The 21,656-nt window shown below is 41.3% G+C and overlaps 1 protein-coding gene across 1 annotated transcript; it reads left to right on the plus strand.

Moving 5' to 3' along the window:
* Positions 1-142: 142 nt before the first annotated feature.
* Positions 143-16,472, plus strand: BNIP3L (BCL2 interacting protein 3 like). The gene is made up of 6 exons (XM_048513594.1): positions 143-575; positions 5,260-5,440; positions 9,311-9,383; positions 11,110-11,213; positions 12,450-12,599; positions 13,909-16,472. The coding sequence occupies exons 1-6, from the start codon at positions 491-493 to the stop codon at positions 13,955-13,957; spliced, it is 642 nt and encodes a 213-aa protein (XP_048369551.1). The 5' UTR covers positions 143-490; the 3' UTR covers positions 13,958-16,472.
* The last annotated feature ends 5,184 nt before the right edge of the window (positions 16,473-21,656 follow it).

The raw sequence follows: 21,656 nt of genomic DNA on the forward strand, positions 1-21,656 counted from the left end.
CTCGCAACCTGCTTCTCGAATGTGCGCAGGCGTGACAAACCTTTTCTTTAAAAAAAACACCCTTGGCGCGTGCGCAGTAGGTTAGCAGGAACGCTCGGCGGCGCACGCTCGGCTTGTTGGTCCGCGCGTGCGCAGTATGCGTTGGCCAGCTCAGCCCTGGGGGCGTGTGTGAGAGATGGTGGGACGTGAGTGAGACATGCGCTTTTGCCGCCACCCCGCTTCCCCCTCTCCTTTTCTCGCGGACGTGAGAGGCGTCAGGGAGGAAAAAGAGGATTAGGGGGTTAAGGGGCGGTGCCTGCGCGCCGGCGCGTGGGCGTGCCCGTTGGGCGCGTGCGTACAGGAGACCCAGGGGCGGGGCGGTGTGGGGGCGGGGCTCTTCGCGCACATAGCTCGTCTTGTTTTGGTTGTTATCCTCCCTGCTGCTGTTGCCTCCGACCGGAGAGCTCCGCGGTCGCGACAAGACGCTTCCCTCCCCGCCCCTCCCGTCGCCATGTCCTCCCCTCAGGACTCGCCTCACCACAACAATAACAACAACCCGCCGCCTGAGGGGACGCCAGCCGAGCCGGGCCTTAACAGTGAGTGGGGCTTTCTGTTTCATCCCTTTCCTACTTCTGCTGCGTACCTTTCCCTTCAGAGTATGTTACCTCATGCGAGTGAATGGGCCAAAGTTGTATTCGGAGTTCGTTAATTTTCAAGCGGCCGCGAAGGTACCCCTCCCCCTCTATTCTCAACTTAGTGCGGATTGGTCGGTAGCCGAGCCGTGCGAGATGCTATTGGCCAATGGGTAGTGGGAGGCGGTCTTAGTTTGCTTTGCTGGGGGGGGGGGTAGAATGTTGGAGGGGGGGATTAATTAACAGATCACTTTTTATGTCTCTTTTTTGTCCCAAGTTAAATGGACTTCAGGGTGAAATGTTACAATGCAGAAATGGGAGGGTGACAGGATAACAATGGGGATCTACAGTTGGGGAATATGATTTTCCCACTCCCTCCCAAAAGGGGAAGATGGGGATTTGGGATTGGAGTTTGGACCTGGGAGTGCCCTGTGCAGAACTGGACCACTGGTTACATTTTATTTTATTTGAAAGATTAGCATTTGGTCGTTTCACTTATGATTTCTGAGATAGTATTATTTTTTTAAAAAAAAGTAAAGGGAAGGAGAATTTTTTTTTGTTTTTTTGCCTTTTTATTGTTTGAAAGATGACCAAGACGATGCATAGGTCCAATGTAAAAGGTGTCCTTGTTCACAGTCTCCGTAAAGTTTTACCAGCTGCTAATAGTTCTGTTTTGTGATTAATTGTTTCATGGCAGCTGGATTCTCTAAACGTGTACACCATCTAGGCTAGGTTTTCTGGAATTTAGAAATGGAGAATTGCTGTTTAAGTGGTTGCTAGTTTTGAAAGCATTTGAATTAGGCACGGTAGTCTTGCTAGTGCGTTGCAGGGAAAAATAAAAATGAATCCCTGAAACCTGATGCTACGGTAAAAACTTGTTTGAATGCTACGAGACTGTTTTTGCTTAAATGTTTGTATGATAGCGATTAGGCAGTAATTTGAAATAACTTGAGTGGTGTAATGGTTTGAAGCAGTGGTACAAAGCTGCGGAATGTGATTGAGTGTTCAGAAAGTAAAGATAGAAATGAGGTGGGAGATGTGTTTGTATGAGAAGGGACAATTAAATGGTCTGAAGGTTTCTGTATGAAATAGGGCAGCGTTCCTAAGCATGCTTGAAAATATGGCTCATTGAAATTGACTTCTTAGTAAGCTTGGTTAGGGTTGGGCTTCTAATAGGTTTTAATACTTAAGGCAGGAATAAGGATCTGATAGATAGCGAGAAGTATTTGAAGCAGGTAAGCAAGACTGAGTGGAATGAGAGAGGAGTGAATAGCTGACATGTCCATCGCTTGCAGCTTCTAATATCTGGTAGGTCAACAGCTGAGATGCTTGGGAGGAGCTACAGTGTTTGAGAGTTTATCCAGTGGCTGAGCAATATTACTGACATGTACTGTTTTCTGTTGTATTAGGGTCTGTCAGCTGGTCCAGGACAGCCTTTTGTTCCCAGAATCAGTTTGGAGGAGGATCCAGATAACTCTAGTTTGCATTTTGTAACTGTGAAATGATTTTCAGTCACCTCTCATGTTTAACTAGTTTACGTGCGCTGTTGTGCTTGAAAGATATGTAATGCTTACTTTTCTCCACCCAGTTAGGCATCACCTGATGCAGTGAGACAAATATTCTGGAAACTAGCTCTCAAAATATTTATCCATATAATGAGGCCACTATACTTAGGAGATTATTTCACAGTGAAGCACTTGAAGAATGCTGTGTTGTGTTCTTTGAGTTTCCAGGCTAAATCAACTGCTATATTTTCTACACCAATATGAACATTACTGTACAATGGCTAAGAAGAACATCATATTTGACTGACAGTCTGTGGGTGCTTAATTGATAGGAACTTTACCTCAACAGGAAGTATTAACTGCTTTTAAAAGGCGCAGACTGGCAAAGTTTTGTATTTCTAGCTTAAGAAATTTTTAGCCTGTTTTTCACCCATGTAGCACTTTAAATGGCTAACAGTGATAGTGAAAAAAAGAAATTCTCACCAATGTAAGCAAACAAAACAGCCACTACCAGAAAATATACAGCAGATCCTTCAGCTGAAAAATTCTATCATACGTGGTATCTTGAAACTTAAAAGAGCAGGCACATTGCTCACCCATGCTGGAACGTCATTCACGATGTGGGAACCCTTACTGAAAATGTTCTGTGTTGAGCAGTGGCAGTTTTTATGCATTCGTTACAGGGAACAAAATGAAGACTGATTAAAGGATCAAAGTCCCTCCACATAGGTTTGTACTGGGAGAGATGATTCGTTAAGTATGTGAATCCCAAGCTACAAATGGCTTTAAAAGAACCAGCACCTTGGATTTAGAAGCAAACAGGAAAGCAGTGCTTAAAACAAACCCAGTATGTGCATAGTGGTTCAGTTCCAACATTAATCAAGATCCTGCATTATTCACCACCTGAAGTTTTCAATTTGCCTTCAAATGCAGCATCACATAGAACATATTACTATAGCTTAGCCTTGAAGTCACTATAGCATCAACATGGTTAGGACAGCGTAATCTAGATAATATCCATACTAGATAAAGTTGGGAAAAAATGTGTTTTACCCTCCAGAAAAAGAAACAACATATCCAAAGGCTTAACTGAATCATACAAAGATGAACTAATCCCCTCAGATTTGAATCACTAAGTCCTGTAGATCTGGGGGGAAAAGCAATACACGTGCACATATATAACAGATATAATTCAAAACCTAACCCTTGCCAACTAGCAAGATCTCTGGAATTGGTTTGTTTATTTGTACAGCCTCTTGATTATAGCCAGCGAATGCTGCTCTAGAGCAGAGATGGATGCTTCTAGAGCAGGGGTCCCCAAACTACGGCCCGGGGGCCAAATGTGGCCCCCTGAAGGCATTTATCCGGCCCGCCAGGCATGGCGGCGATGGCTCCATTCATGTGCAGTGGGGGCTCGAGGGAGGGGAGGAACCGGCCCCAACGCCTGTTGATTGCAGTTACATGATGGCACCCCCAAATCTCCATGAATTTTCTGACCCAGAGTTGGAAACCTTACATGTGGCAACGCTTCTTCGCTCCGCCTCTTCTTCCTCTTGGCTACTCCATGTGTTGCTCTCAGGCTTTCTGTTCCGCCTCACTCCCATTGGCATCAGCCAGGCTGGCGAATCGCTCTCTGGCTGCTAGGGAGGAAAGAACCCAGGAAGATACCTGATCCTGGGTTAGATGGAATACTTCATTGGGAAAGTTCTGCTTTTTTTTTTACAGGGGAAGGTATTCCACAGCCTCCCCAACAATATTTGGAGCCCACCCTGTACTTGACATACTTTGGTCACTGTTCTAAAAATAGACCATGACAGAAAGGCTGAAAGGTGAAATCAAACATTTTACAATCATTTGTGCATAGGAATTTGTTCATAGTTTTTTTTTAGTCCGGCCCTCCAACAGTCTGAGGGACAGTGAACTGGCCCCCTGTTTAAAAAGTTTGGGGACCCCTGTTCTAGAGGCTTGAGGAAATGTATAGTTGGGTGTCTTCTGCCTATTGATGACACTGTGCTGCAAAACTTTAGATAATCTCATTCTATGTGGTCTTGCACAGAGATTAAAAAATGCAGGCAATGATAATGAATTTTGCAGATTAAGTCCCACACTACTGGCTTAGACTCATTGTGATGACTTTCTGTATGTAGTTGGTGAAGATAGGCTTAAATCTTTCTTGCACTTTTAAATTCCTACACACTATTGCAGATAACACAATAAAAGTGTGATCAGCTGTGTTGAAGCTTTCTGAAAGATCATGCTGAATAATGATAATGTGCAGAAGTGTAGAATACATCAGGGAAACTTAGATAAATGTCTTTACAAAGCTCCTATAGCGGTGACAATGTAAACATATATTTCAGTGAAACATATTTAGTTAAAGTTGTACATGAGAGAGCCATAGGTCTACCAAATCATACGAAGCCTGTATCTTGTTACTGGAGTCCAGTGCAAGCAACCAAGATGGATAAAAATTGACTAGGAAATTTGAACTGAATAAAGTCTACATTGGTAATCTTTATTAATCATAAATAATTAAAAGCAATATTAAAAGCCACTTGTACATTAAAAAAGAAACATGGAAGAGGTCTGATTTTGTAGGATAAGGCTTAGTATTAAAAATGACATCAAGCTCACAAATTGAATGTATTTATTATGAAGGTTCTTAGTGGATTCAGGGACAAGAACACTAGGATCCAGAACTCATCATTTTGCTTTTATCATTTTGCTTGTTTCCTTTACTCCTGGTTTAAGCTCTCCTTAACAAGTGTCAACCATAGGCAGGTAAATAAGCCTTCTATTTAAAAAGTGGAGTTGAAAACTTTGCTTTTAGTCCACTCTAGATGCGGCACAGGACACTCTCTGGAAGCCTGTTGAGCAGAACACACTACTCAGCATATAAAGACAAAAGAGCTAATAAAATATGTGAACTGACATGGAAGAAGTTGAATGAAATTAGTCGAGTTTAATTCATAATGTTGTTCAGTTGTTCTCAGAATAAATGAAGAAATACTTTTTGTTGTCTTTGCATGTTTTCCTCCAGCTTATCTGACTTTGGTGTTGCTGCATATTTCTGCAAGCAAGTGATAAACTTTATGCTAAGTTTAGTTTCAAAGTTTCTGATGTATCCTTTGACTGTTCACCAGGCTCCTGGGTAGAACTGCAAATGAACGGAAATGGCAACGACAATGGCAATGCGAAAAATGGGGGGCTGGAACATGTTCCTTCTTCATCTTCCATTCATAATGGAGACATGGAGAAAATCCTTCTAGATGCTCAGCATGAATCAGGGCAGAGCAGTTCAAGGGGTAGTTCTCACTGTGACAGGTAAGGCCAAGCTTTGAGTTCTTTAAAGTGCGGTTGTCTTTTCTTGAATAAAGTGTTGCGAATTAAGTATTTAATTTTACACTACATTAAAATGCTGAGGGGTTTTTGTTGGTTTCTGCAGAAGATCAGAATTGATTTTCGGTGCAATCCTAAACCAAGTTACTCCATTCTAAGTCCACCGAAGTCATTGATCTTAGACTGGAGTAACACTGCTTAGGATTACCCTATTTGTCTGAATTGTTTGTGGTGTGTTGAGGATACTTTAGAGTCTAAAGCAGTGGTTCTCAACCTTCCTAACAGTTCCTCATGTTGTGGTGACCCCCAACCCTAACATTTATCCATTTTACACATGGAGAATACTGATGCAGAGAGTCTTAGGTGACCCCTGTGAAAGGGTTGTTTGACCCCCAAAGGGGTCCCAACCCCCAGGTTGAGAACCACTGGTCTAAAGTTTAGACATTTAGTTGGATCCAGAAATCTTCTGCAGTATTGCAGATCATTGTCATAAAACAGAGTGGGTTGCTCTGTTAAGAAGGGGCCAAAATCACTCCAGTCAGTACATCTTTGCTGTTAAGACGGTGATTATATCCCTTTCCTCAATTCTGTCCACCAACTCACATGGCTGTTAAGCCAAGTGGACCTTGTGACTCCAACAATCAGCTTGGAGGGCAGGGAAGGGGCATAAGTCTGCAACCTCAGTGCCTTCTACTCAGGGATCTCTGAATCCAGTTACACGAGCCTGGGATAAGGCTTTGTAAAGTTACTTAAAGATCAGCTAATTTAATGTTCTTTTCTTTAAAAATTGTAAAAAGGAGTTTTCTTGAAGCAGGTTCTTTATTTGAAAATATTAAAGGCAGCAAAACATTGTAGTAAACTAATATTTCACCTATTTATGCTCTGAAGAGGAGGGCATCTTGAAGCTTGGCTGTTCTCCCTAAAGATTCCCAGCAGCCAAAATGTTTTGAGGACCACAGTTACCTTTTGAACAGAGACAAAAGCAGTCTCCTTCTGACTTTGAGTCTACAGAACCTAGGAGTTATCATTGATTCTCAGGAAAACATGTAACCAAAAAGACCCAATTACAAGGTATATAATATTGTGTGTAGGATCAGCCCCATGTGCTCGTCTGCACTCTGGACCTCTCCAGTGATTCCTCTGTCCCTGCCTGTCAACAGTCATACAAAAAGAGGATAAGAAGTTGATCCTGACAATTTTGGTCAGGCACAGCATGATCTGGTGGACCAGGCAGAGTCACTTGGCTCAGGGACAATCCTATATTTGGAATAATACAGTACAGTTTTTCGCAGATGCTAATTTGATCAGCTGGGGAACTTCCCTATGAGAACAGCCAGCCCATGGTTTCTGGACAAAGGAAGAAAAGCAACTGAATGTCAATGTCTTGGAACTCAGGGCTATCAAGATGACACTTCTACACTTACACTCAACAATCTGCAACCAGCACATTCTCGTCAGGACTGACAGCATTTCAGCTAAGGCCCATATCAACAAACGGGTGATCCAGGTCATTCCCCCTACATTGGGAAGTAAGGATTCTATTAAGGGCAGAAATGCATCTACAATCAATTTCTATAGAACACATTCAGGGATCACTCAACATGCAATTAGACTGGCTGAAAAGGTAAATCATGGTTGAGAACAAGTGGTCCTTCAAAAGGGAGACTAGCTGATCACAACAGATTTGGAATTCCAAGGGTGGATTTGTCACGTCAGCCTCCAGTCATCTCATACCACAATTTTTAATAGGTATCGTCACCCAGGGGAAAAACTAGTGGATGCACTATGCTTCCCATGGCCACAGGGTCCACCTCTACCAGTTATGTCAAAGGCACATAAGAAGGTATACCAAAAATAGGCTCTGGTTATCTTTGTTGTCCTGTACTGGTGTCGCAGACCCTGGTTCCCATCTCTGGTGGAACTTTCAGTGCAATGGTCTTGATGTAATCCTATGAAGTCAGGACATGTTACGACAAGGTCTGGCCTGGCACCCAGAGCCAGAGGTTCCATCTGACCACATGGCTCTTTAAAAAAAGGGTTGTTGGAACACAATTATGCCCCAGAGGTGACTGAAACCATCATGGCCTCTAGGAAGCTGTCCATCCAATTCATACACAACTTTTGCAAGATAATGTCAGTACAAGCAGGTTGACTCATTAATGTGTGGTTGGGACAGATACTAGCCTGCCTTCAAGATTGGGTCTTCCAAAAATTGAAGGCATCCACACTACTTTATCAGGTGGCGTATATAACGACCATAATTCCACAGGTAGCAGGGGTTCCGTTAATTAAACATCCTCACATGATCTTGTTCTTCAAAGGAATGGCACAGACTGACACCCCCACCCCGATCATCCATTGTTTTCCCATCTGGAGACTCTATGTGGTGCATCTGTGCTAACCGATGTGCTAACCTTTCGAACCGCTAAGATATGGTGCAATTAAGTAGCTCCACACGAAGATTTTCTTGATGGTGGTAACTTCATCCTGAAGGGTTTCAGAGCTGGGAACTCTTTCAGCTAGGAAAGGTCTCTGTGTTTTCCACAATGATAAGGGGGTACTTTAATTGGACCCTACTTTCATGCCCAAAGTTTCCAAGATTCCATTTTATCATAGAGTTGGTAGACTGCATAGAAGACTGCCTAGACCAACTGTTTATCTTTTCAGTCTGCAAAACTACATCTTTTTCAACTTTTGACCTTTCCCCCTCTTTTGATGAAAGTAAGCAAGAGGAAAATGTCTAACCTGTGTTTGCAGCGATTGTTCCCTAGATATAATCAGGACAGTTTAATCAAGTATTTGTGCAACAGGCTTGAGGGAAAGCCATAAAGACTGTAGTTACAGCTTAGTATGACCTAGGGATAAATTCCTTCTTGATTTTGTATGTGGTGTGAAGCAGAACTCATCCATAACATTGAGTTAGCTATCAATTCTGTGACATGCAGTATCTGTCCAAAATTTGTTTGTCATACTTCTAAATCAGAATGTGGTAGTCGAACTGCTTTTTCTATACCTCTTTCTTGTTAAGATCTTCTGAGCAAGGCATTTACATTTTATGATAATTTTGGAAATAGTTTTTCTGAAAAAGATCATACGTGGCCATGAAATTTCAAATCTGCTAACATTATACATTTTAGTAGGGTTTATTTGAAGCTTTTTGGAAATGTCAATATTGACTTGTAAACTATTTTGGGTTAAGTAATTTGTAGGAATATGAAATGGACCCTTGTGAGGAAGTCAGAAAATACATTATGTCATTTTTTATCTCCTTTGCATCCCGCTTAATGTGCATCTGTTTAATCTAGCTCTTTTATTTCTTCACCTAACTCAGAATTGGTTTTCTTAAACTTTTACTAAGGAGGAATGCCAGTAGACTGCCAGCCAGTAGAATTGTGTTTTTAGTTAGTTTACTTTTATACTTTTATCCTGATAATGAAACAAAACCATCTCTTGGTGTTTTGTGCTGTTCTGCTTGCAGCAGTCACTGTCTGCGTAGCAGCCAGCCTACAACATTCCTGGGACCTTCTGATGTGATCTAATGTTTGGTTTGGCAACCTAAGAATGCAACTCTGAGCATTCTTTTCCTAGGAGTCTACCCCAATGTGTACAGTGGGACTGACTTAAGTAAATATGCATTGGTTTTGCCTATAAACCTAATATCTGCCTTCTTTTTAGCTTCTTCCTTCTATCTTAAAGTACGTACAGCTTTTGGGAGAAGTAGCTTCAGCAATTACTGAATTTCCTCACCCTTCTAAAATATTTCTCTTTTATAGTTTTTATAAAACTGTAATATACACAGTTTTATATAATCAAGTTGCTTGGTAATAATGGTTATTTTAATCACCTTTCTCCTAGCCCATCTCCTCAAGAAGATGGACAGATAATGTTTGATGTGGAAATGCATACAAGTAAAGACAATAGTTCTCAGGTATGTTATTTTTATTTATTTAAAAGAATTCTGTTTCAGTTAAAGATATTTGAATCTGTCCTAAATGTGAGAGTGATTGAAGTAAACGGCTGAACGGTCTTATCTGCAGAGAGCTGAAATAAGTGGTAAGCTTTTGTTTTAGTAGGTTAGCATAGTCCAGTTTAAAGGTTCTTCTACCTGTGTCCATTTGATCTTGAAAATGAAGGGTTGTGCATTTTAGAGCTTCTGAATGAATGAAGAGTCATTTTGAGTTGTATGTTTCTTTTTGAGAGATCCTTGTGCTCACATGAACTGGTCATCTAAAAAAAAACTCACGAGTTGCCCTTTATAAGTGATGTTCATGCTGTTACCTTGTCAGTAGCTGCTTTAAATATTTTCATGCTTATGGTAGGGGGGAAATGCTGATGTTTTAGTACTAGCACATTACATTAGAAACTTTGGAGGAAACGAGAGATGTCTTTGTTTTTAAAGTGGTAATGCAAGGCCTTAGGAGCCCTGAGGTGCAAAGTGATAAGCTGCAGTACTGCAGTCAAAGCTCTGCTGACGACCTGAGTTTGATCCCGATGGAAGTCAGTTTTAGGAGCTGACTCGAGGTTGATCTCAGGGGCCAAGTGACTGCCTGCAGCAGCATGTCCCTAGAGGCTTCCCGGCAGCGTGGGGAGACCTGAAAATTGAAAAAGCCTTTCCATCACTGAGGAGACTTAATAGACTTATGCCACCTTTTTGGTGGCATCAGTCTAAAGCCCCAGCCATGGGTGTAACAGGGCTAATGGCCAGGAGAAAACTAATGTCGGTTCTGCCCCCATCCTGTCCCCTGTACCCGGTGGCGGCAAGGGTGTGGCCACACATTGGCCGAATCGACCCTCCTCCAGGCCAGGTGCCCTGGGGAGGGCAAATCACCAGCACCTCTTCCACAGGGCGATTCGCCCCCACCCTCTTTGGATGGGCCTGTAAGCCTTCCATCTTTCAGAGGTTGGGACCACCTCCAACCCTATCCGTCAATCCAAGACTTAAGGGTCTGTGATGCCTTCTTTCAGGAACAAGCCTCTACAGAGATTTGGCTGGTGGGAACCTAGGGCAGTCCTTTTTTGTTCTGTTTCTCTGTAATTTTGGGTTTCCTTCTCTCAGGACTTGAGAACTATTACTTCCCTTAAGACCTTCTGTAAAAGTTTTGAAACCTGTCTTTCCTCAAGGGCCTTTGATTTAGACTAGTCAATACAAAATAATGCAGTAAGGTAACAACAGGGTAAAGCAAGTATTTGAAGCTGGAATGTATGTGTTTAAATTAATCATGTAAGGTTGCTCTGAAAATTAGTGTTCAGCTTTTAAAGTATTTTACTTTTAGTGTAATGAATTGGGGGGTTGGGCTTTTGGGGGGGATTTTCAAATGGTTACACCAGCTTAGTTTGATTACATTTTTTAGTGATCATGCCTGTTTATAAATATTTCAGTGTGTTTAAGTGATGCTTCTGTTAATCCTTGACATTTAGACACAGGTTGACCTCAGTAAGCCATGTAGATACACTCGCATCGCTTTCAAATAGATGATAAAATAATTGATGACAGTGGAGTATATTCATTTTGTTTCCCTTTCCTATCCTTGACATTTACATCAGTAGCAAAAGTGTGTCAGAACTGTCATCATTCTTTGCTTATCTGCCTGTCAACGTAACTACAAGAAGGAATAGGACAAATGTTACAGATTGTGTCTCCTGTATATTTTTAGTCTGAAGAGGAAGCTGTAGAAGGAGAAAAGGAGGTGGAAGTCTTGAAGAAAAGTGCTGACTGGGTATCTGACTGGTCAAGTCGTCCTGAAAACATTCCTCCCAAGTGAGTTGAAATTTGTTCTAATCAATATGCCTTCTCTTATAAGGATTTATATTAGATCATCAAACATACTTTTTGAAAAAGTATTGTTATAAAATGCACTTTTAAGACATGAGTTTTCTTTTTTAGGAAAACATCCTAAATAAGATCTATCTCATAATTGTAGGTGTTTGATAAAAGCTGATTGCAAGCAACCCTTCTTTTCCATTCTTCAGTCCTATGTATGGGCATCCACTTTCTTATTTGTCTTTTTTAGATTTACATTCATGATTCATTTACAGATACTTTTACAAATCCATGAAACTTGGTCCATGAGTCTTAACAGTCTGAGTTACATGGTGGAAATGCTCCTTATAGAATTGCAGCAGAACCCATTCTTTCTCTCTGTGCTGTCTGCAGGACAGCCACTGCTCTGTCTGAAACACTGCATTGTAGAAAGGCAGTTTTTTTTAGCAGAAGCCTTCCCTCACAGCCCACTTATCCAACTACAGTGCTCCTGGTAAGTGACATCTCACCCAGTGATAGGATCCAGAGAGCACCTGGCATGAGTTTCGTCTGAGAAAGGAGGGAGACCTTATTTTCTTCAAAACTGCAGCCTGCTGTGACCCAGTCCATTCTATTCCTGAAGTTGTCTCAATCTCATGAGGCTTGCAAGAGGTCACCGGGTTCAAGGTATTAGGGATCTCAGTGAAAAGAGTTGGGAGGATAGTGCCATTGAAAAAGTGAAATTTCTCTGGATCTCATATGTGATCTGAGATGAGTGAGGCAGGGCGGGTGGCCTATGTTTGGGGGGAGATTCCTGGCTGTGTAGGAGCATGCACGGCAAGGAATTTTTTGTTCAGTGATAATATGGAATTAGTAGAAAACCGTGATGCTTGACTTGTTGTGAGCCTTTTTGCAGGGCAGTACTTGGGAAAGCATGTTTTAGCCAGACATACAGGATTTATTGTGGTTTGCCTACTTAACATTGAACATATAATGTATAAACTTTTATCTCCAAGGAGCTTAGAGTGCTAAAATACCACTGGTTTGCTGAGAGGAGCCAGATGAATAGTTTTGTTTTGAAAAGCAGCGTTCTCTTCTCAGACCTGCCTATCTTATCAGCTACAGCTGCATTGACATTTAAATGAATGGTCTTTCACTAATGCTCCACTTGCTTCCTAACCCTTAGCTTTTGGGGTGATTTTAATTATCTGAATTCAGTATCTTTTGAGTTGCCATCCATTTTGTTTTGTTCAGGGAGTTTCACTTCAGACATCCTAAACGAGCAGTATCTTTAAGTATGCGGAAGAGTGGAGCCATGAAGAAAGGTGGCATTTTCTCAGCTGAGTTCCTAAAGGTTTTCATACCATCTCTGTTCATATCTCATGTTTTGGCTTTGGGACTAGGGTAAGTACCAGTACAAATATCAGTGGTTGGGTGAATGGGGATATTTCAACAGATCTTTGTGAATTAGGGAGTAAAAATCCCTTTTAATGTTTCCATGAAAAATCCAGTCAACTGTGTTGAAGGTTTGGTGAAACAATGTAATCGTGCAAGGCAGTGCTATAATTTCATACATAGTGTTCAAATTCCAGAGTAAACACCTGGAATGATGATACCACCTAGACCGCCTGAAGGAAGGGTGAGATAAGATCAATAAAATTAGTGAAGTATAATGAAATCAAACCAGAATGGGGGGGGGGGGAGAACTGTCGCTGATATGTTTTCAGAACATGCTGTTGCTCAGCAGTATTATTCATCTCTTAATTAAAACTGTGTGTAAACAAAATCTCAGGCATACATTGCTGATAATTAAGCAACTTGCAGACAATCTTGTGACCAGCTGGCTATCACTGCACCTTTGGGGATAATTTGACTCCTTTGAGTTGCTTTGAAAATCAGTGGTGTAATTGTACATTTTGTCTTAATAAAATTCTGAGTCTGATTATCTTTTATATATATATATCATGAATGGTGCTAATAAGGCCTTTGCATACTATCAGAAACCATGAACTGTGGACGTCAGTGGAACTTGGTTCAGACTATAGTTCCGCACTATGTAAATAAGCTGTGGTTTGTTTGCATAATCCCCCACAACCTTTCACACAAGAGTTGTAATTAGTTGTAATCACATTTTGCTGTCATAATTGGCAAACCATGGTTTGGCCTTGCCCAGTTTACCAGGACTTAAAATTAAGAACTATCTGTGTTGGAAATGCTGATTTGTGGGTCAAGGATAAACTACTTTTATAGGTTAGTTATAATGGTAAATTGGTTTGCTGCAGGTGACTAATTATATTAGTCTAATGGTTAAGAATAGCAGACTGTAATCTGGAGAACCAGGATCGAATTCCCACTCTTCCACATGAACTGTTGGGTGACCTTGAGCCAGTCACACTTCTCTCAAAACTCAGTCCACAGCGAGGCAGGCAGTGGCAAAGCACCTCTGAATGTCTCTTGTCTTGAAAGCCCTTATGGATCACCATAAGTCTTGATTTGATGGGGTGCACGCGCCGACCTGTGAGGAGAGAACTGATTGTTCAATTGAGTACTTGGCTTGTTCTAATAATGCCAGGTCATGGCATTGTGTCTGAACCATTCCCAAATACATTCTTTCTCATTGTTTGCTCTGTGTTCAGAGATGGGTTCCTAGTAGTTATACTGTTAACATGCTTTGTGTTTCTATGCTATTAACACGCTTTGTGTTTCTTTTCAGCATCTACATTGGAAAACGGCTGACTGCACCTTCAGCTAGCACATATTGAAAGAAGCAGTGCACAAACCCTGGAGATCCTTGTGATATGTGAAGGTGTTGATGTCACACTAGTACATTTGAACTTGACAATTTTGAGCATGACCCTTCCTAGCCTCCACCTTGTCTTTACATATCCAGGTTCCAGTAACTCTTGGAATTCAGTATTGTATCAGAACTCTGTGGGGGGTATTTCACTAGTTTCCCCTCTCCCTTTTCCCAGCCCATTCCCCCACCCTGCAAGACACATCAGAATTGCCTAACAGAGTTTACAAATGCCTATACGTTGCAAGGGCTTCTTTCAGTGCAAAATGCCACCAGCAAATTATAATTTTATCAATGAAAGCTGTTGTCTCTTTACTGCAGCAAGGAGTAATCTGCACAGTGTATGAGTGAACTGTTTATAATAATCTTCTCTTTAAAAAAAACATTAAAAATTAACTGAAGTTGGTTTTAAAACAAAGTTATTGGTAGTTTTAAAATGTAGCTTATTCTAAAACTTTTGGCTAAATGCCAAAAAAATGCCTCCTTCAAACCTATGGAGGCAAAAACTGCATAAAAATCAAAGCAGAATAAACATGGATTCATCAGCAACTTTTAATACTGAATAATTGTCATTATCTTGTCTTTTCTATGAAGTAGTGAGTTTCTTTCAGGTTAAAAAAACCCCTTTCCAACATCTAGAGATTCTTTTAAAAAAGGATCACTTTCTTTGCATGTGAAGAAGCTTTTTATTATTCCTTAGAATTTTATTTAATGAACGTTTTCCTTTTAAAAGTAGTTTGACTTGAAGTATTTCTTGAAGTATTTAGGCTCCATGTAAAAGGAGATTCTGCTTACTATGGAACCACATACAATTTATGAAGAGATGGTTGTTTCAGCAGCTACTGAGGGATCATTCCTGGAAATAGTCTTATAGTTATGTAAAACAATTGTACAAAGCTCTGAAATGAGATTCATTATTGCCATTTTTCATGGTTCACTGTTGAATCTCCCTTGGAGATACCTTGAGATCCTAAGGTTCTTAGTGACATCTTGTATAGCTAGGTAGAAATTTCGCTAATGGGAACACTCAGCTTTGCCCCACCTTTCAGAGCCTTTTTTTTCCTCAGAATGTGATGGCTTTTGCTCCAAATTGCTTCAGAGCAAATGGAGATCCCTAAGTAGATTTGTACTGGATTTTGAAACATGTAGCGTATCTCTAAAGGATTAGAATGATGTTTTATATATAAATAATAGACTTTAATACTGCATATTTAGAGAACCATTATTAATATTAAAATTAGCACAATGCCATTGAACTAGAATGCATTAGACTTGCAGGTAAAAGGTGGCATTCCAGTGGAAACAAATAACTAATGTTTCTGTTTTAATCAGATATCTGAAAGCTGTGGGGGGAGAGGGCTTGACAGTGTAAGCATAGTGGCTAACGGCTAGTTGAAACAGGTAAAGTTTGTAAAACAGAAGTCATAAACAGGAAATCCATTTCAAAAGTTTATGGGTGTGTTTAATCTTTGATTATGGCAACACTTAAAAGTCTAGTAACATCTGGGTTTTCCACCTTCTGTTTGGAACAGTAGCCTTTGTATTGCTTGCAGCTATGTATTTATTTTCTGTGTGGTTATTGGAATGGTTTTGAGGTGATTTCAACACAGTGAGGATGTGTTTTTAAAAAAGAAAATCAAACTATAGCAAACCCAAGTGAAGCTAAGAGTCTGATTTCTTATTCAACACTATTGTACATCCTTTTGCAAAGAAAAAGTGGAATGTGGAAATGTATATGAAATTGGGAACATGGTTGTTAAAAAAATAAAACTTCACACCTTTCCAAATTACTTGATTGACCTGCAAAATGCTGTGTGAGAACACTAATGTATCTACCTGCTTACGACTATACCTTAATATTTCGGATGGCAGTGAGATTGCAATTACTGGAGGGGGAAATGCCATTGGCCTTTGAATACCTGATCACTGTTGAGCATGTTGTCATGAAATAATACAAAACAGTATTTTCTGAGAAATGACCGTAAGCTTGGAATGAAAGACCATGACTTTTTGTAATACTATGAAATGGACCAGGTTGTTATGTAAACTTGAGCAGGGCAATCTACTATAAAGCTTTGTTAAGATAAACCTTGTTAAATAGCTTTATACCTGTTTACAGTTTTGGGTGGAAATGCAAGCCTTGTTTCGATATGTTGAGAGGTGGAGAAACTGGCTTGAAATATTTGTACATAGGATCAAGCAATGCATAAACTCGCACATTAAGGAAAACAGCAGACTGAACTCGGGCGGGGGCAGGGGGAGGTAGTGGAATCCTTATTAACTTCTAAAAAGTGAAAACTGATACTCTGGATATCACTTTTTTTTCCAAAAAGAGACATTGCTGAAATTATTGGACTTAACTGAGCCAAAGTGATTATGCATTCTTCATATTTAGTTAGCACTTTGTAACATTATATACAGTTTACAGTACATGTATAAGTTGTAGCTATGAACATTTTGTGCCATTAAAGCTGTCACAAAAACTGGTTCTGCTGCCTTCTTATTGCCATTCACTTTACGGAGGATTTGCAGAAGAGCCCCTTCACATATTAAATTTTTGATGTGTCTAAAAATGTAAAAATTAGCTTATGTGACAAATATGTGAATACACCATATAGATACACCTCAGGGAGCAATCTCATACTGCTCCTTGTTTACTCTTAATGTTCACTGCTCCATAACGTATAAAACCCTGGTATTCTGGGTTAAAGGAATCTGAAATCCAACTTGCAGTAGAATACATTAAATTAAATATATTGCATATGCGGATTGAGTTGATACAATTTTTTAAAAAGCATCACTAAATAATGTTCTTAAAAATTCAGGCCGTTTCTGCACGGCCACGCTTGGGTGCGTTGGCATATAAGACGCCAATGCGCCCCCCCCCCCCCCGGACCATTCGCACGAACAGTCCTGGGAGGGGCGGGGAAGACGGCGCAGCGCTGTGCCGTCGCCCGAACGCCTTACCTTCCCTCCAACCTTCTGGCGTGTCGCCCAGGCCAGGGGATACGCCCCCCCGCCCTGCACGACAGGGAGTCGACAGGGAGCGTGACGGAGTCGCAGGGCAGGGGGGCGTGTCCCCAGGCCTGGGCGACGCACTGGAAGGTCAGAGGGAAGGGAAGGCGTTTGGGAAGGGGGGGGGTAATGGCGCCTTCCAGCTGCTGCCATTCGCACGGCAGCATTTGGAAGCTGCTGTTTCTGAAAACCTCGCCCAGGGAGCGAGGTTCAGAAACAGCGGCTTCGCACCACTCAGGGGTTGCGAGGCCGCACAACAGCGGCGCCCATGCGAACCCCTCCCCAGGGACGCTGTTTTTAGCATCCCTGGGTCGCTGTATTCCATCCGTGTGGAAACAGCCTTAGTTTCAAAGGATTCTGAGAAGACTTTGCATCTAAAGTGCAGTGACTTGCATAGCCATTTAAAAGTAGGCTGCTTTATCTGGATTTCAGAATGTTAATAAATCTTGAGTTTCACATTAATAAAATCAAAGTGAAAGATTCTTGCGTCCAAAGAAGACAATACTGTGAGGTTTCATTATCCTTCCAAGTTACTTAACTTCTGTGTGCCACCTGCTTTATACAGGGTTAGATAAATGTTGAGCAAACTCAATGTTGCCTGCTCTGAGGAGCAGCAATTATCTGTCACTTCAGATCTGCTGCCTGAGATTTTTAACTGGAGGTGCTGAGAATTAAATCTGAAATATTTTGTGTGCAAAGCCATGTGGTGAAAGTGTTTCAGCAGAATCTCGGAGATCCAGGTTCAGTTTCCTGCTCTGTCATGAACATCAATGTGGGATCTCAGGCTAGTTAATCTCAGCCTAACCTACTTCACAGGTGCCTTTGAGGATAAATCAGAGAAGGTGATAGAACCATGTTCACGGTCTGAGCTCCTTGGAGAGATGATGGAACAGAAATGTGCTCCATAAATCTGGTGCTCGGCTATATTGTTTGGATGAAGAAATTAATCATAACCCAACGTTGTATTTCTCAACAGTAGTTAATATGGCAGATGTCCTGGTCCTTTTAGAGGAGGTATATACAGAGCTATCTTGAGGCAGAAGAGGTGATTTCATATATGCTGGTCACATGGGGATCTCTGTATAAATGCAGGGTTGGGTTTATCATCATCTCATTCTGAAGGGTATCGGGCAGAGAGGTTGTTGCAAAGACCTGGATAGTGAGGGGACAATTTCATGAAGCATTGCATAGACCATATGCTCATTTAATTTTTAGAACAAACCCCAGGTTCAGCTGGTGAAGAATCGGTGAAAGACTCTAAAAGGCCAAGCTGCAGAGTGCTTTTCTTACATGTCCACAAGGTTCAATCTGTTCAGGGTGGCTTAAAAAAACAAACACTGAACTATTTTCTGGGCTATGATTCAGACTTCCATCAGTTTTAAGGGCATGGGAGGGGTGAGGAAACTATCATTTGAGAAGCAAACCAAGGCCTCCTTTGGACAGGCAAACGAGATGCTGATTCAATGTATGTACTAAGGTGGACAAAGGTCATGTTCACAAAAGACCGTGTCAACATGGCCTTCAGTTTTAAAAATATACCCCTGAAGAGATACCTAATTCAATTCATAGGCAATTAGAAACGGTTGAATGTGTTAAGTATTTTGAAGAAAAAGAGTATATGACAATCTGTAAATATTGAGTAGGGCTGCAAGAAGATTTTCTGGAGTGTAGTGGTTAAGAACAGGTGGACTCTAATCTGGAGAACCTCTATATGAACCCTGCTGAGCCAGTCACAGTTCTCACAGAACTCTCTCAACCCAAGCAAAGGAAGGAAATGGCAAATCAACTCAGAACGTCTCTTGCCTTGAAAACACAGAGTCCGCTGTCACTTGACAGCACACACACAATGGTTATATTGGCACACATGCAGATACATTAAAACAATATTAGAATGTTGTCATTTATTTGTTTACATTAAAAGGTTTTCCTATGCTGCTGGGTTTCAGAAATGTGTATACTGAGGGCTTGTTTTCATAAAGACTTTGGTATAATCAGATGTGATATACCCAACTGAGAAGCACTGGGTGTTATAAGAGGGGCAAACAACCACAGTGTAAATAGCCACTGGTGAGTAATGATTATGTGATCTGACCCCAAGCACTTTAAGCATGTTTTCCTGTAATCTGCAGATGAGTCTCCTTAAGTGGTTAGACAGAATCCCATTGTTCTGATAAGTGAGGATTTTTTGTATGGGGGGGAGGCTTAATCCTCTAATGAAAGGTTTCTCAGAACGCAAAGCATCAACTCCAATATTTCTTCCATGGTCTGTGATTTTGCTTAGAGCTTTAACAGCACAATCCCATGCAAACACTCCAACCCAAGCCCATTGAAATGAATGGACTTAGACTGGGGGAACTCACTTTAGGATTGCACTGTGAGTATAGCCCAAGACCAATGGCATTGCCAACCACTGTCAGAGGGCAGGAAGAGCAGAGTGAACAGCTTTGGTGTTTCTCTTCGGAACTGCCACCATCTTTTTAAAAAATCCCTTTTAAATTCTTTGCATATGCATTTTTAGTATGGTTTATCCTGTACCCTGTTGCGTGCATGATCTGTATGTTCCAGCTCAATCCCCTTTCATGTTAAAAATACCAATACAGATGTAAATTCATGTACAAATAGAAGCAAATTTATAATGAGTCAGACCTTTGGTCTAGGTCAGTAATGTGTGTTATGCACAGCTGCAGCTCTTCAGGAATTATTAGAAAATCTCAGGAAGCAGGAAAGAGCTTCCCCTAACACCAGATGTCAGACGTTAAAACTGTGTTCTTCCTCCAAACCACAGTCCCACATCAGTCAAGGCAGAGCCAATCTCAATCTGCGGTTGATTTATTACATACGCATCCTGCCTGTCTTTCACCAAGGAATGCACAACAGCGTACATGGGGTTTCAGGAAGTCTGGCTCTGACTAGACCTGGACCTGCTTAGCTTCATCATGGTTGCTATATCATGTGCCTCCCAACCATGCCCTGAAGCTCAAATAAATTATAGTTCGTAACTAAAGGAGCTGAGATGGCAATTCAGAGTTTATCACCCAGAGCACATTTTCTAGATTTGTCAAAACTGGCTTTCCCTGTTCCAATGGGTCAGATGAACAGGAAATGCCTGCCATTCTCTTTAGTTAATTTCATACAATTTGGTAGGTTTGGCAAATGCACAGGTGCTGCATTTCTTGAGCACAATGGTATATATATTTTACAGCATAGGTGTCAAACTCGCGGCCTGCCATATGTTATGGACTACAGTTCCCATCATCCCCCGTGAGCATCATACTGGCAGGGGGTGATGGGAACTGTAGTCCATAACATCTGGAGGGCCGAAAGTTTGACACCTGTGTTTTACATGAATGACTTTCCAAAGAGTGTGTTCCCTGGCATTTACCTGGAAAGGTTGAGGCTTTTAAAGAAATAATATACAATAGCTGAGTAGGAAGAGGACCATTTGATGCAGTATTTCTGTTGTGGGCGTGTCAAATGCAAGGGGCCTGACCTAATTGGCTGGGTTTCGTGTAGTCTGACGTGTGATATCACTTAGCTCTTGCTTATTCACCAGATTTGTTTTCAAGCCCTTATGGCTCCATATTGAAACAGGGGGGAAAGGGTTGTGTACTGAAAGAGTGCCAGAGACACATTATAACTGAGGACAGGATCACTTATGAGCAGCAGGAATGAAATTACAAATGTATGCCTGAGATTGACAACTGGAAATTATGTACCACTGCCTTGTTGGACAGCACCGGTGTTTCCCACAAGCTTTGCTGACAAAGATGTGGAGTTCTGCTGTTATAACAGATTACAACTGCCTTACTTAAACCCAGTGTCTCTGGATTAGATCCAGACTAAATTCTCCTTTTAACAGGGGAGATTAATTGCCATCAATTCCCGCTTCCTGTTTCAGGAATTTGACCCTTGTGCCATTCGGTGCCCTTTTTCCTTCAGGAGCAGTGTATCAAGAAGAACAATGGGCTGCCTGCAACAGGAGACAGAAGTAATGGAATTTCTTTTCTGAGGTGAAACTGTTTTCTGTTAGTGGAAATTGTAGTCTGGATCCAACCCTATCTCTGCGTTCCACCTCATCCAGCAGGATCAGTGGATACAAGGCTGTATCCAAACCATGAAATTTGATCCAAAGGTACCCTTCTGCTCAAACGAAGAGTCTGTGTGGACATGCAAGTCCTTCCACGAACACATAGCTCCTTTGGATTCAGCTCTATGCTTTACATCCAGCCCCGTGTTCTTAGAGAAAGTGTATAAAATACTGTTTTCTAAGAATGCTGTCTGTTTACATTGTACACTTTCTCTGATGAGACTTCAGGTAAAATGTATACTTTCCATGCAAGTATGGTAGGTAGAGGGGCAAATGGCTGGCTAAAGTCACTCAGTGAATTTCATAGACAGGGATCTGGGCTCTGAGCTAGGTTTCCACAGGCCAAGTCCAGTGTTTTATCTACTCAAATGTCATCTCAAATGTCTCAAAAAACAATAAATGACACAATCACCCCGAGAACTTTATGACAGAGTGAGGATTTCAATCCAGGTTTCAGGCCAACTAACCACTATGCCATGCAGGGATATATTTACAGAAAATGGTTACTGAGGAAAACTCTGCCCCCCCCACCACTTCTTGTGATCTGGATGTTATGCCTCTATTA

This window comes from Sphaerodactylus townsendi, linkage group LG12 (genome assembly GCF_021028975.2).
Source record: "Sphaerodactylus townsendi isolate TG3544 linkage group LG12, MPM_Stown_v2.3, whole genome shotgun sequence".
NCBI classification, from domain to species: Eukaryota; Metazoa; Chordata; class Lepidosauria; order Squamata; family Sphaerodactylidae; genus Sphaerodactylus; species Sphaerodactylus townsendi.

Excerpts from the sequence above, each read along its gene's own strand:
- BNIP3L (XM_048513594.1), top strand. The coding sequence starts at position 491 with ATGTCCTCCCCTCAGGACTCGCCTCACCACAACAATAACAACAACCCG. Across the intron at positions 576-5,259 it reads AGCCGAGCCGGGCCTTAACA|GCTCCTGGGTAGAACTGCAA; the intron begins GTGAGTGGGGCT and ends ACTGTTCACCAG. Across the intron at positions 5,441-9,310 it reads GGTAGTTCTCACTGTGACAG|CCCATCTCCTCAAGAAGATG; the intron begins GTAAGGCCAAGC and ends CCTTTCTCCTAG.